The sequence below is a fragment of the Oncorhynchus mykiss genome, chromosome 20, assembly GCF_013265735.2.
Source record: "Oncorhynchus mykiss isolate Arlee chromosome 20, USDA_OmykA_1.1, whole genome shotgun sequence".
Lineage (NCBI taxonomy): Eukaryota > Metazoa > Chordata > Actinopteri > Salmoniformes > Salmonidae > Oncorhynchus > Oncorhynchus mykiss.
The window spans coordinates 11,093,470-11,108,270 of record NC_048584.1 but is presented as its reverse complement, the minus strand read 5'-3'; the positions used below and the strand labels follow the sequence as shown (position 1 = coordinate 11,108,270).

Here is a 14,801-nt window from a genome sequence, read left to right as displayed (position 1 = left end):
AGTTTGCCAAAAGGCACCTAAAGACTCTCAGACCATGAGAAACAATATTCTCTGGTCTGATGAAACCAAGATTGAACTCACATCTGGAGGAAACCTGGCACCATCCCTATGGTGAAGCATGGTGGTGGTAGCATCATGCTGAGGGGATGTTTTTCAGGGGCCGGGAAACTAGTCAGGTTTGAGGGAAAGTTGAACGGAGCAAAGTACAGAGAGTTCCTTGATGAAAACCTGATCCAGAGCGCTCAGAACCTGACAGGGGCAAATGTTCACCTTCCAACGGGACAACAACCCTAAGCACACAGCCAAGACAAAGCAAGAGTGGCTTAGGGACAAGTCCCTGAATGTCCTTGAGTGGCCCAGCCAGATCCCGGACTTGAACCCGATCGAACATCTCTGGAGAGACCTGAAAATAGCTGTGCAGCAACGCTTCACATCCAACCTGAAAGAGCTTGAGAGGATCTGCAGAGAAGAATGGGAGAAACTCCCCAAATACAGGTGTGCCACGCTTGTGGCGTCATACCCAAGAAAACTTGAGGCTGTAATCACTGCCAAAGTACTGCGTAAAGGGTTTATTTATATATTTATGTAATGTGATATATATATTTATTTTATATACATTAGCAAAAATGTATAAAAACCTGTTTTTGTTTTGTCGTTATGGGGTATAGTGTGTAGATTGATGAGGGGATAAAAACAATTTAATCAATTATAGAATAAGGCTGTAATGTAACAAAACATGGAAAAAGTCAAAGGGTCTGAATACTTTCCTAAGGCACTGTATATGGAGTGTTCGGCCTGAGCAAGGCTCTGTGAGGATTCGCTAATCACATAATGAGTCGTTTTTTTTAATGCTATGTAATTTGTAGATGGAGCGCAGAGGGCCTGAGAGTTGTAATCAGTCTCCCTCTACACACCCTGCAAACTCCAACTAAGGGTCTTTACTACTGTAGTGGAAGGAGAACTGGAGAGATAAAAACAGAGAGAGGGGGAGGGATTTAGACAGAGAAAGAGTGACCACATATGCCCTGTGAGGCACTGACTAGGTTACTCTGAGCTCAGTATGGGAATGAATGGCCAAACACTAAACAATAATGACTTTGGTCGTGTTGGGATCAGTGTGTGTGTGTGTGGTAACTCACAGTGTGTGCAATGGTGTTGGCGTATGTGTCAGCGATCCAGGACATCTCTCTCTCTCCGGTGCTCATGTCAGGAGCAGGCACATCAATACCTGGCCCTAAGGGGAGGAGGGGGAAGGGGAGTAAAGGTATAGGTGAGGAAGGGGAGCATGTACACACCCTACATATTTCTCTCCCGTACGTACGCGCACACACAACTTTTTTTGCTCACAAACATACACAATCACACACTACACATGTTTGAGATAAACGTATTAATACATCTCTATACTTGTACATAGGGTTACAAAGGGTTGGAAATCTTCTGGTAAGTTTCCGGAATTTGGGGAATTTTGCTTAAATTCATCAAAAAAGTTAGCTTTTAACAGTGAACATTTTTTGTGGGATACACATAGGCAACTCTTGGTCTTCTGACATATTTTGGTTAAACTATCCAGAATTTAATGGAATTGCAACCCTCTGCATGCACAGTGCACTCTTTCATCTCATGTAAAGCTGATTCTCAAGATCTTGCACACGATGGAGATGCTATTGAGCCCACACTACTATACTGTCTGAGCCTAGGACTATATGCTTTCTGGAAAGTTTTGATTACAATACTGGATGGGGTGAATATATTTTATATGACATACATTATATTTTGTTAACTAGTAAATAGTAGCCTACATCAAAGAGTGTTTAATTAATTTAGAACTTGTTAATCATTTCTGCTAGTTAGGTTTTACTGCCAGGTTTTAGCTTGCTGGAGCCTGCTAACTGAGGAGTGTTAATTCACCTGTTTCCATACATGTTCCATTTTAAAACATTTATCATCTTACAAAGGAGTTGTTTAATCTAACTGCTTAGCTATTTATCTGTACATGGAATTGTATTATTTATTTTTTTACAACACATCTTTACAGGAAAATGCCACGAGCACTATCTGATGTGTGGAGACATTTCCCTGCAGCTAATGTAGAAGGAAAAGCTGTGTACATTTGCAAATACTGTGCCAAATCATATGTGAAGAATGCAACAAAGATGCAGAATCATCTGGCCAAGTGCATAAAGTTCCCTCACCGCTCACAACAAGCAACCTCTGACAACAGTCCCTCTACTTCTATTCAAGGTAAAAATGATGAATCAGACACCTTATCGTTCATGGTCCTTCTGGAATCAGAAGGTTTTTTTTACTCAATGGAGCAACGTAGTCAGAGAAATGCTGACGAATGCCTTGCTCGAGCTGTGTATGCAACTGGTTCACTTCTGATGCTCACAGGCAATGTGTATTGGAAGAGATTTCTGAATGTTCTTCGCCCAGCATACACCCCTCCAACCAGACATGCTTAATCTACTAATTTGCTGGATGCAGAGTTCAAGTGAAGGTGAAGCAAATCATAGAGAAAGCAGACTGTATTACAATCATCTCTGATGGGTGGTCGATTGTTCGTGGGCAAGCAATAATTAACATCATCATCTCCACCCCTAAACCAGTATTCTACAAGAGCACAGACACAAGTGACAACAGACACACCGGTCTCTACATTGCAGATGAGCTGAAGACAGTCATCAATGACCTTGGACCACAGAAGGTATGTATTTTCACTGGTAACAGGCAATGCTGTGAACATGAAGGATGCTTGGTCTAAAGTGGAGGAGTCCTACCCTCACATCACACCCATTGGCTGTGCTGCTCATGCATTGAATCTGCTCCTCAATGACATCATGGTACTGAAAACAATGGATACACTCTACAAGAGAGCCAAGGAAATGGTTAGGTATGTGAAGGGTCATCAAGATATAGCAGCAATTTACTTCACCAAGCAAAGTGAGAAGAATAAGAGCACCACATTGAAGCTGTCCAGTCACACCCGTTGGGGTGGTGTTGTCATCATGTTTGTCTCCTGGAGGGGAAGGAGTCTCTCCAAGAAATTGCCATATCACAGTCTGCCGAAATGGACAGCCCCATCAAGAGGACCCTCCTGGATGATGTATTTTGGGAGAGTGGTAAGCAGCCTGAAACCTATAGCAGTAGCCATTGCACCAATTGAGGGAGACAATGCCATCCTGTCTGATGTTCAGACTCTGCTTGTAGATGTAAGAGAATAAATCCGTACTGCCCTGCCCACTTCACTGTTGCTCCAAGCAGAGGAAACTGCTGTTCTGAAATACATCAAAAAGCGTGAAGACCTCTGTCTGAAGCCCTTACACGCCACAGCGTACATGTTGGACCCCAAGTACGCTGGCAAGAGCATCCTGTTTGGTGCAGAGATCAAAGCCTATGGTGTCATCACTACCGTGTCTCGCCACCTTGGCCTTGGATGAGGGCCAGGTTCTTGGCAGTCTGATGAAGTACACTTCCGAGCAAGGGCTTTGGCATGGAGATGCAATATGGCAGTCCTGCCAACATATCTCATCAGCCACCTGGTGGAAGGGACTTTGAGGATCTGAGACTCTTTCCCCTGTTGCCTCCATCATCCGCTAAAATCCCACCAACATCAGCAGCCTTAGAGCGCAACTGGTCCTTGTTTGGGTTGAAAAATTGGTGGCCATCCATGCAAATTTTTGGCTTTTTGAGCCTGAAAATGAGCCATCCTCAACAAGGTTAGAAAGTGACAGTGAAGATGAGGCCTCAGAGTCTGATGTTCAAGAGGTGGACATTGAGGAGGTCCAGAGAGAAGACATGGAAGCCTGAGAGGAAGACAACCAAAGCTTTAGTTTCTAGACTATCATTTTACAGATGTATGTTGAAAACGTCATTGGTGATCATCCCATGTGAAGAGTCAAATCATTTAATTAAAGTTCAATTAAACTAAATGGTTTAATCATTTCCAATTATGTCTACTTATAATAAGGTAAAAGGTTTATGTTTCTGTCTCCATATGATATTATAAATATATCCAATGCAAAAAACATCTACATTTAAATAGTATTAATAATAATTTGCATATATTTTGGTTAATTCCCATATATTCCCGTTAATTCCCTTTGAAAGTTTCCACCTTTGAATATTCCCCAAAATTTGCAACCCTACTTACATATTCTAAATATACACCAACTAGTTCGTTTCTACAGTATATATGTTACTATATGTTTAATACTGTACAGTGGCTGACTGGAGGTTTCTGAATGCCCACTATACCCTGATGGCAGAGAGAGAGACATGTCTAAATACCAGACTCTCTGTGGTATAAACAGGGTGTGGTATGTAGCGAGGGACATTCTCATGTGTTCCCGGGGCCCCAACAGCTGGAGAACAGAGATGGGGGGGGGGGCTGACTGACTGGAAGAGGGGTCTACTACCCCATCACTATTATTACATGTAAGGGAGAGACATCTCTATGTGTTTTAACACGTCACAGTCATTAGCATACAGGATCATAGGGGACAACTGGCTACGTAAGACTGTGTGAGGCACACAGTCACGCTTACCGATGAAGCCTTTCTTGGCCAGCTCAATGGTAAACCTCCTAGTGATCTTCTCCAGCTCATTGTCCTGGAGAGAGAGTGTGAGAGAGAGAGTGAGAGAGAGAGAGAGAGAGAGAGAGAACAATGTTAACTTTTCATTTCTTATAGTTTTTTGTTAATATTGTTTGGTGTTCTCACGTTTGTTTATTTCACTTGATATGGCAATGCAAACACGTTTCCCATGACAATAAAGAAAGGCCCTTTGAATGTAATTGAATTGAGATGAGGGAGAGGGAGAGAGAGCGCAATGGAGAGAGAGGGGAAATAAAGAGGGCGAGAGAGAGAGCGAGAAATAGAAAGGGGAGAGCGATAAAGATAATTAATTGATCACAGTGTGCACAAGGAGAGAGAGGGGGAGGGGTGGGTTGAGAGAAGGGTTTCCTTTGTCTCTGCCAGCTGAAGGACATACTAGTGTAGACACTGTGGCTGTCCCCGACAACAAATATTGGTCATAAGTTCTTAACGTGCATTTTTGTTGTTGTTATACAGACACACCTTATGTGTTTTAACAAAATCAACTATAGTGAGCTTGTCTGATGCTTTAAGGGAGCTGTTTGATGAAATAATTGAGATGGAGTCGCCTCTTCACTGTTGATGTTGAGACTGGTGTTTTGCGGGTACTATTTAATGAAACTGCCAGTTGAGGACTTGTGAGGCATCTGTTTCTCAAACTAGACACTCTAATGTACTTGTCCTCTTGCTCAGTTGTGTACCGGGGCCTCCCACTCCCCTTTCTATTCTGGTTAGAGCCAGTTTGCGCTGTTCTGTGAAGGGAGTAGTATATAGCATTGTACAAGATCTTCAGCTTCTTGGCAATTTCTCACATGGAAAAGCCTTAATTTCTCAGAACAAGAATAGACTGATGAGTTTCAGAAGAATGTTATTTGTTTCTGGCCATTTTGGGACTTTAAAATCGAACCCACAAACTAGTCTAAAGAAGGCCAGTTGTATTGCTTCTTTAAATCTGCACAACAGTTTTCAGCTGTGCTAACATAAGGGTTTTCTAATGATCAATTAGCCTTTTAAAATGATAAACTTGGATTAGCTAACACAACGTGCCATTGGAACGCAGGAGTGATGGTTGCTGATAATGAGCCTCTTTACGCCTATGTAGAAATATTTTATAAAAAAATCTGCCGTTTCCAGCTACAATAGTCATTTACAACATTAACAATGTTTACACTGTATTTCTGATCAATTTAATGTTATTTTAATGGAATTTTTTTTGCTTTTCTTTCAAAAACAAGGACATTTCTAAGTGACCCCAAACTTTTGAACGGTAGTGTACGTTGGCAGTAGAATGGCCTTACTGACGAGCTCGGTGACTTTCAACATGGCACCGACATAGGATGCCACCTTCCCAACAAGTCAGTTCGTCAAATTTCAGCCCTGCTAGAGTTGCTCCGGTCAACTGTAAGTGCTGTTATTGTGAAGTGGAAACGTCTAGGAGCAACAATGGCTCGCAGCGAAGTGGTAAGCCACACAAGATAACAGAACAGGACCGCCGGGTACTGAAGCGCGTAGCAACGTAAAAATTGTCTGTCTTTGGTTGCAACACTCACTACCGAGTTCCAAACTGCCTCTGGAAGCAATGTCAGCACAAGAACTGTTCGTCGGGAGAATCATGAAATCTGTATGCATGGCCAAGCAGCCGCAAACAAGCCCAAGATCACCATGCACAATGCCAAGTTGTCGGCTGGAGTGCCGTCATTGGATTCTTGAGCAGTGGAAACGCGTTCTCTGGAGTGATCTGGCAGTCCAACGGACAAATCTGGGTTTGGTGGATGCCAGGAGAATGCAACCTGCCCCAATGCATAGTGCAAACTGTAAAGTTTTGGTGGAGGAAGAATGATGGTCTGGGGCTGTTTTTCATAGTTTGGGCTAGGCCGCTTAGTTCCAGTGAAGGGAAATCTTAATGTTACAGCATACAATGACATTCTAAACAATTCTTCCAACTTTGTGGCAACAGTTTGGGGAAGTCCTTTTCCTGTTTCAGCATGACAATGCCCTGTGCACAAAGCGAGGTCCATACAGAAATGGTTTGTCGAAATCGGTGATGAAGAACTTCATTGGCCTGCACAGAGCCCTGAACTCAACCCCATCGAATACCTTTGGGATGAATTGGAACGTCGACTGTGAGCCAGGCCTACTCGCCGAACATCAGCACCAGACCTCACAAATGGTCTTGAGGCTGAATGGAAGCAAGTCACCGCAGCAATGTTCCAACATCTAGTAGAAATCATTCCCAGAAGAGTGGAGTCTGTCATAGTAGCAAAGGGGGGGGGACCAACTCCATATTAATGCCCATGATTTTGGAATGAGATGTTCGATGTCCACATACCTTTGGTCATGTAATCTATCTATGACATAATGTTATAACAGAAAGCCATAGCAAACAGCCCTAACTCCAAATGATATAAATAAACAGTATATCTTGCTCTGTGGTGAGTGTATATGTGTAGAGAACAGGAGAAATGAGGAGATGCTAAAAGGATAAGACTAAACCTCTGATTTTCTTCTATGCTGGAGGGGAAAATACAGAAAGTGTGTGTGTGTAAAGGGGTCACTGGAATATATCACTGATGTGACAGGGAGTAAGATGTGCTTCCTGTGCATCAGAGCGTTCCCACCATAATCGCCTGCTATGGTGTGTGTGTGTGCGCGTGTCAGGGTTTCCGTGGCCCTGGACATTTGACCGGCAGCATTTTAATTTAATGGACATTTCAGAAATGTACTGGACCCATATGCATTGGGTGCGTAACCTGATTAGGGCACCCACCCACAGTGCTCAGGGTGACAGAAATCACATGTAGATGATGGTAAATCATATTAACAGAACATGCAACTTGAGGATGCAACGATGTGTGGTCCTTCTTACCGAATTCTGATGCGCACTTTGAAGACCTTAGAATAACTGCCACATTTACTTTTCCTGTGCCAACAACACCAATAACGAACAGCAACATCACTAGCCTATGTCAAGCTACTGTCCCCAAAGTAGAACATTTGAACAATTCTATTGGTCAGATTGCCGAGAAAGAAATAGCCTATTCTGAACAGACTCTGGGACAGTTGTGGAACGATAGATCCCAAATTCATACAACCAGGTGGCCTAGGCTACATAAAAAAATAAAAACATTTAAAGCAATGAGTTTAAAGCAGCAGATCAAAATGTTTAGCTTAAAATGTTGATAAACTATTATTTCTTCACATTATAAGCGCAGCAATGTGCACAAGGAAGTAGGCTACGTACGAATGTTCGTTCCTTAATGCAATTGGTGGGAAAACACTGTTGTCAAAAGCTCACTGCACATACGAGCGGTTTCATGCGGCAGATGAAAATATCCGTTTGAAATTGAGAAAAAAGGGGAAATCTAATCTGCAATAACTTGCATGGGTTGCTAATATGACTAGGATTGTGCCTTTGGCTCCTGGACAATGAAAGAATGTGTATATAAAATAATTGCCTCCAGGGATATGGTCTGATTTTGGCTAGGCTACTTTGAGGCAAGGTAAGACATGCTCATAATATGTAGTACGGCATTCCGGTTTCAAACAATTAAATACAGTACCAGTCAAAAGTTTGGACACACTTCCTCTTTCAAGGGTGTTCTTTATTTGTACTATTTTCTACATTGTAGAATAATAGAGAAGACATCAAAACTATGAAATAACACATACGGAATCAAGTAGCCTGCCTTCCGTTGCCTACAGCGGCTTGCGAAAGTATTCACCCCCTTGGCATTTTTCCTATTTTGTTTCCTTAAACGTGGAATTAAAATAGTTTTTTTTTTTGGGGGGGGGGGGGGGTTGTATCATCAATACCACAGATTCTCAATGGGATTGAGGTCTGAGCTTTGACTAGGCCATTCCAAGACATTTAAATGTTTTCCCTTAAACCACTCGAATGTTGCTATAGCAGTATGCATAAGGTCATTGTCTCAAATTTCTGGAAGACAAACAGGTTTCCCTCAAGAATTTCCCTGTATTTAACGCCATCCATCATTCCTTAAATTCTGACCAGTTTCCCAGTCGATGAAAAACATCTTCACAGCATGATGCTGCCACCATCATGCTTCACTGTGGGGATGGTGTTCTCGGGGTGATGAGAGCTGTTGGGTTTGCGCCAGACAGAATTTTCCTTGATGGCCAAAAAGCTACATTTTAGTCTCATCTGACCAGAGTACCTTCTTCCATATGTTTGGGGAGTCTCCCACATACCTTTTGGTGAACACCAAACTTGTTTGACCTATTATTTTCCTTAAGTAATTACTTTTTTTTCTGGCCACTCTTCCGTAAAGCCCAGCTCTGTGGAGTGTACGGCTTAAAGTGGTCCTATGGACAGATACTCCAATTTATACTGTGAAGCTTTGCAGCTCCTTCAGGGTTATCTTTGGTCTCTTTGTTGCCTCTGATTAATGCCCTCCTTGCCTGGTCCGTGAGTTTTGTTGGGCGGCCCTCTCTTGGCAGGTTTGTTGTGGTGCCATATTCTTTCAATCTTTTAATAATGGATTTAAAATGGTGCTCTGTGGGAAGTTCAAAGATTCAGATATTTTTTTATAACCCAACCCTGATCTGTACTTCTCCACAACTTTGTCCCTGACCTGTTTGGAGAGCTCCCTGGTCTTCATGGTGCTGCTTGCTTGGTGGTGCCCCTTCCTTAGTGGTGTTGCAGACTCTGGGGCCTTTCAGAACAGGTGTATATATACGGAGATCATGTGACACTTAGATCGCACACAGGTGGGCTTTATTTAACTAATTGTGTGACTTCTGAAGGTAATTGGTCGCACCAGATCTTATTTAGAGGCTTCATAGCAAAGGGGGTGAATACATATGCACACACCAGTTTTCCGTTTTTATTTTTTTATAATTTTTTTCATTTCACTACACCAATTTGGACTATTTTGTGTATGTCCATTACATGAAATCAATTTAAATTACAGCAAAATAGAAAAAACGCCAAGGGATGAATACTTTTGCAAGGCACTGTATGTATTTGTTGTTTGAAATGCTGTAGCAGCAGCTCTCACGCTGTCTGACAAATTTTCCACTCAAAGGCTCTGTATGCCGTACACGTGTGATGAAAAAGATTTGACTACATAACGAATATACTGTACACACGCGGCAATTTAATTCCACCATAGACCGGTAAGCATGCCCAGTCTAAAGTATTTTCATCGACTGGTGTTTCCATCAATTAATAGGCTAACAATGGGATTTGTTCTTCTTCTCCCGGTTTGTCCGGCTGCAATTTTATTTATCTACTTTTAAAAAATGTTTTTAAAAAACAGTCTATTAACAGCTAACGGAAACCCAGTGCGTGTGTGTTTGTGGTGGAGAAGAGCCAGTAAGCAGGCCAATCTTTCACTACCAGTTTTCAGTCTCATGTCAGAATTAGACGTTAATCCTTGTTTCTCAAAGGTCAAATTTCAAAGTTGTTCCAAACATTTCTAAGCGTTTAAGGTTAAGTTTAACTCTGAATTTCTAAGGATAGGGTTAAGTTCAGGCATTAAGGTAAGGGTTGTTTGGAATAGGCTTAAATGTTTTTAATATCAATTCAAACTTGCAACCTTTGGAATCAGAGGCAGATGCTATCGCAGGATTCGAACTTCCAACCTTTAAAATCAGAGACATGCTTATGCCCATCCACCATCCCCGTCCACAACACCTTAGCTAAACCGAAACCTACTTGAAGGTAACAGCACTCACTGTTGCCCCTAATAGCAGGTTTCCACGTCATCTCCCTCAGCCATAGATGGATGTCGAATACTGAATACTTGTATCACGGGTGACCTGGCTGCTCTTTCCCCTACATGACACAACTACACACACACACACACACACACACACACTTGTGTGAGTCTTCTCGGATATGACGCTACAAGCTTTACACACCTCGATTTGCGCAGTTTCTCCCATTCTTTTATGCATATCCTCTCAAGCTCTGGCCTCTCAAGGACATTCAGAGACTTGTCCTGAAGCCACTCCTGCATTGTCTTGGCTGTGTGCTTAAGGTCATTGTCTTGTTGGAAAGTGAACCTTCACCCCAGTCTGAGGTCCTGAGCTCTCTGGAGCAGGTTTTCATTAAGGATCTTTCTGTACTTTGCTCCATTCATCCTTCCCTTGATCCTGACAAGTCTCCCAGTCCCTGCTGCTGAAAAACATCCCCAAGCATGATGCTGCCACCACCATACCTTATGATAGAGGGATGGTGCCAGGTTTCCTCCAGACATAACGCTTGGCCTTAAGGCCAAAGAGTTCCATCTTGGTTTCATCAGACCAGAGAATTTTGTTTCTCATGGTCTGAGTCTTTATGTGCCTTTTGGCAAACTCCAAGCGGGCTGTCGTGTGCCTTTTACTGAGGAGTGGCTTCCGTCTGGCCACTCTACCATAAAGGCCTGATTGATGGAGTGCTGCAGAGATGGCAGTCCTTCTGGAAGGTTCTCCCATCACCACAGATGAACTTTGGAGCTTTGACCATTGGGTTCTTTGTCACCTCCCTGACCAAGCCCCCCTCCCCCTCCAAACCTTTCCATTTACAGTTTTTCTTGATTGCTTAAACACAAAAACTGGTTCCTGTAGCACAAAAACCCATACTCTTACATCATTCCCAAAAACACACACACACACACGTTTCCCATAACCGTAAACACTATTCACCTGTTTCCACACGTTTCAATTAGAGGTTGACCGATTATGATTTTTCAATGCTGATACCGATTATTGGAGGACCAAAAAAAGCTGATACCGATTAATTGGCCGATATATGAATGAACACTTATTTTAACTTAGTATAATACATCAATAAAATCAATTTAGCCTCAAATAAATAATGAAACATGTTCAATTTGGTTTAAATAATGCAAAACAAAGTGCTGGAGAAGAAAGTAATATGTGCCATGTAAAATATGTGCCATGTAAAAAAGCTAACCTTTAATCCTTGCTCAGAACATGAGGAAAAATGAAAGCTGGTGGTTCCTTTTAACATGAGTCTTCAATATTCCCAGGTAAGAAGTTTTAGGTTGTAGTTATTATAGTAATTACTATTTCTCTCTATAGCATTTGTATTTCATATACCTTTGACTATTGGATGTTCTTATAGGCACTATAGTATTGCCAGCCTAATCTCGGGGAGTTGATAGGCTTGAACTCATAAACAGCGCAATGCTTGAAGCACAGCAAAGAGCTCCTGGCAAACGCAGGAAAGTGCGGTTTGAATGAATGCTTACGAGCCTGCTGCTGCCTACCACCGCTCAGTCAGACTGCTCTATCAAATCATAGACTTAATTATAATATAATAACACACAGAAATATGAGCCGTAGGTCATTAATATGGTCAAAACCTGGAAACTATCATTTTGAAAACAAAACATTTATTCTTTCAGTGAAATACGGAACCGTTCCATATTTTATCTAACGGGTCGCATCCCTAAGTCTAAATATTGCTGTTACATTGCACAACCTTCAATGTTATGTCATAATTATGTACAATTCTGGGGAATTAATTATGGTCTTTGTTAGGAGGAAATGGTTTTCACACAGTTCGCAACGAACCAGGCCGCCCAAACTGCTGCATATAGCCTGACTCTGTTGCACAGAACGCAAGAGAAGTGACACAATTTCCCTAGTTAAAATAAATTAATGTTAGCAGGCAATATTAACTAAATATGCAGGTTTAAAAATATATACTTGTCTATTGATTTTAAGAAAGGCATTGATGTTTATGGTTAGGTACACATTGGTGCAACGACAGTGCTTTTTTCGCAAATGCGCTTGTTAAATCATCACCCTTTTGGCGAAGAAGGCTGTGATTCGATGATAAACTAACAGGCACCGCATCGATTATATGCAACGCAGGACAAGCTAGATGAACTAGTAATAACATCAACCATGTGTAGTTAACTAGTGATTATGTTAAGATTGATTGTTTTTTATAAGATAAGTTTCATGCTAGTTAGCAACTTACCTTGGCTCCTTGCTGAACTCGCGTAACATGTAGTCAGCCTGCCACGCAGTCTCCTCGTGGAGTGCAATATAAATCGGCCATAATCGGTGTCCAAAAATGCTGATTACCGATTGTTATGAAAACTTGTGTCACGACTTCCGCCGAAGTTGGTGCCTCTCCTTGTTTGGGCGGCGTCACCGGCTTTCTAGCTGCCACCGATCTACTTTTCTTTGTCCATTTGTTTTGTCTTGATTGTACACACCTGGTTTCCATTACGTTATAATTGACTCCCTATTTAACCCTCTGGTTCCCACAAGGTTTTGTGCGTGTTTGTTCTTTGTTAAGTGTTCGCTCGTTTGTGTAGAGCTGAATTTTGTATTCCTTGTATGGAATTCGTTTTTGGTCTTATTTTCGAGTAAAGTATGTTTTTACTCAGTTCTGTGTCCTGCGCCTGACTCCATCCTACCCGCTGCACACAGACACTTGACAACTTGCAATCGGCCATTCTGATGAATCGGTCAACCTCTAGTTTCAATATTCAAAACTCTTTCTGCAAAACCTTACACAAAAATGGCCAAATAAATCCATCATTGTACTATATATTCATTCAGAAAACACATGCTCGCAATATAATTTACTCAAGTCATCACAACCTAAACTCAAAGAGCATATCTTTCTCCAGGTGCAAACATTAAGCCTCAATCAGAATTGCAGAATAAATAAATAGGGCCTAGAGGCATGTCCATGTGCTTTGGAACAATGGATCCTAACAATGTTGCAAGACAACAGAGAGGAAGAGGACGACAACAACAACAAAGACAAGTCATCTCTGATGATATCCATGCCACCCTAGTTCATCATGTGCTCATACATGAGAGGACTATGAGAGAAGCTGGACAGCTAGTGCAACCCAACCTAAGCCGTTACATGGTTGCATCCAATGTCCGTACTTTCAGAAGGGAAAACGGGTCATTTGCCATGTTGTTACTGTGATACATGTAATGTTGTAGTGCATATAGACTGAATCTCCACTTTGTTCTCAGTGTAGTTTTTACCACAGTAATGGATGACCATAGGTCAGTAATGGATGTCAGTAATGGATGACCATCCCATTTTATTTTTGCAGAACTGAGAGGTGATCATCTATTGGAGGTAGGCGGAGACTTCTCACAGCTGAGTAGGAGACTGCCCTGGTGAATATGGTGATTGCCAATAATGACATTCGTTTGAGGGAAATTCAAACCCAAATAGTTGAAGACCAGGTAGTCTTCCAAGGAATTGACAGCATCAGCATTTCCACCATGGAACAGATCGTTCAGAAGAAACACAAGGACAAAGCAGCTGTATCGTGTGCCTTGGAAAGGAATTCAAACAGAGTTAAGGAGCAATGATTCCAATATGTGCAGGTAATTGCTATACTGTACACATTTTTTACAGTATGTAGAGTATGGCCCATATCTCCAGCATATCAATACAGTACTGTATAGTAAAGTGTTACAGTAACTGCAGTACACATCCTTTCATTCCAGTACAGTAGTACACTACAGTACTGTATTTGTAGTACAGTAAAATGTGTGGGTTTTTTTTTTTACTTCTGAAGAGAATGTTTGAGCTAGATGCCATGGCTGACCCACAGTAGTACATCTTCATCGATGAGCCTGGGTTCAACCTAACAAAAATGCACAAAAGGGGGCGTAACATCATCGGTCACCATGCCATCATACAAGTTCCTGGCCAGAATGGAGGCAACGTCACCCTATGTGCAGCAATCAGCAATCGTGGCGTCCTCCACCGCCATGTCAAAGTGGGTCCATACAACACGGCACAACTCCTTCAATTTCTAGATCAGCTGCACAATAACATTATTCAACAGGAAGGGGAGCCAGGGCAACCAGAGAAAGCCCCATATGTTGTCATTCGGGATAACGTGAGTTTCCATCGGATTGCTCTGGTTCGCGCCTTGTTCAATGACCACCCCCAGGTTCACTGTTCTTTTTTTGCCAGCATATTCCCCATTTTTGAATCCGAATGAGGAATTTTTCTCAGTATGGCGGTGGAGAATGTATGACCGCAACCCCTACGCACAGCAAAACCTCCTGAAGGCAATGGTGGTCTGTGGTGATGTGTCTGTGGAGTCTATCCAGGGTTTTTTTTTTTTTGCAAAAAAAAAATGCACAATCTTTTTTCGCTTTTTCATTATGTGTGTAGATTGATGAAGAATTATAATTTGTTTTAAATACATTTTAGAATAAGGCTGTAACAAAATGGAAAAA

At 41.9% G+C, this 14,801-nt stretch overlaps 1 protein-coding gene across 1 annotated transcript in view; it reads right to left on the bottom strand.

Moving 5' to 3' along the window:
* The window catches only part of gdh03 (glutamate dehydrogenase 3), a gene marked incomplete at its 3' end in the record, with an annotated part of 144,420 nt that overhangs the window by 123,271 nt on the left and 6,348 nt on the right, over positions 1 to 14,801 (bottom strand). The window contains 2 exon segments of the mRNA NM_001172531.1: positions 1,140 to 1,234; positions 4,548 to 4,611. Of these exon segments, the coding sequence (NP_001166002.1) occupies positions 1,140 to 1,234; positions 4,548 to 4,611 (159 nt within the window).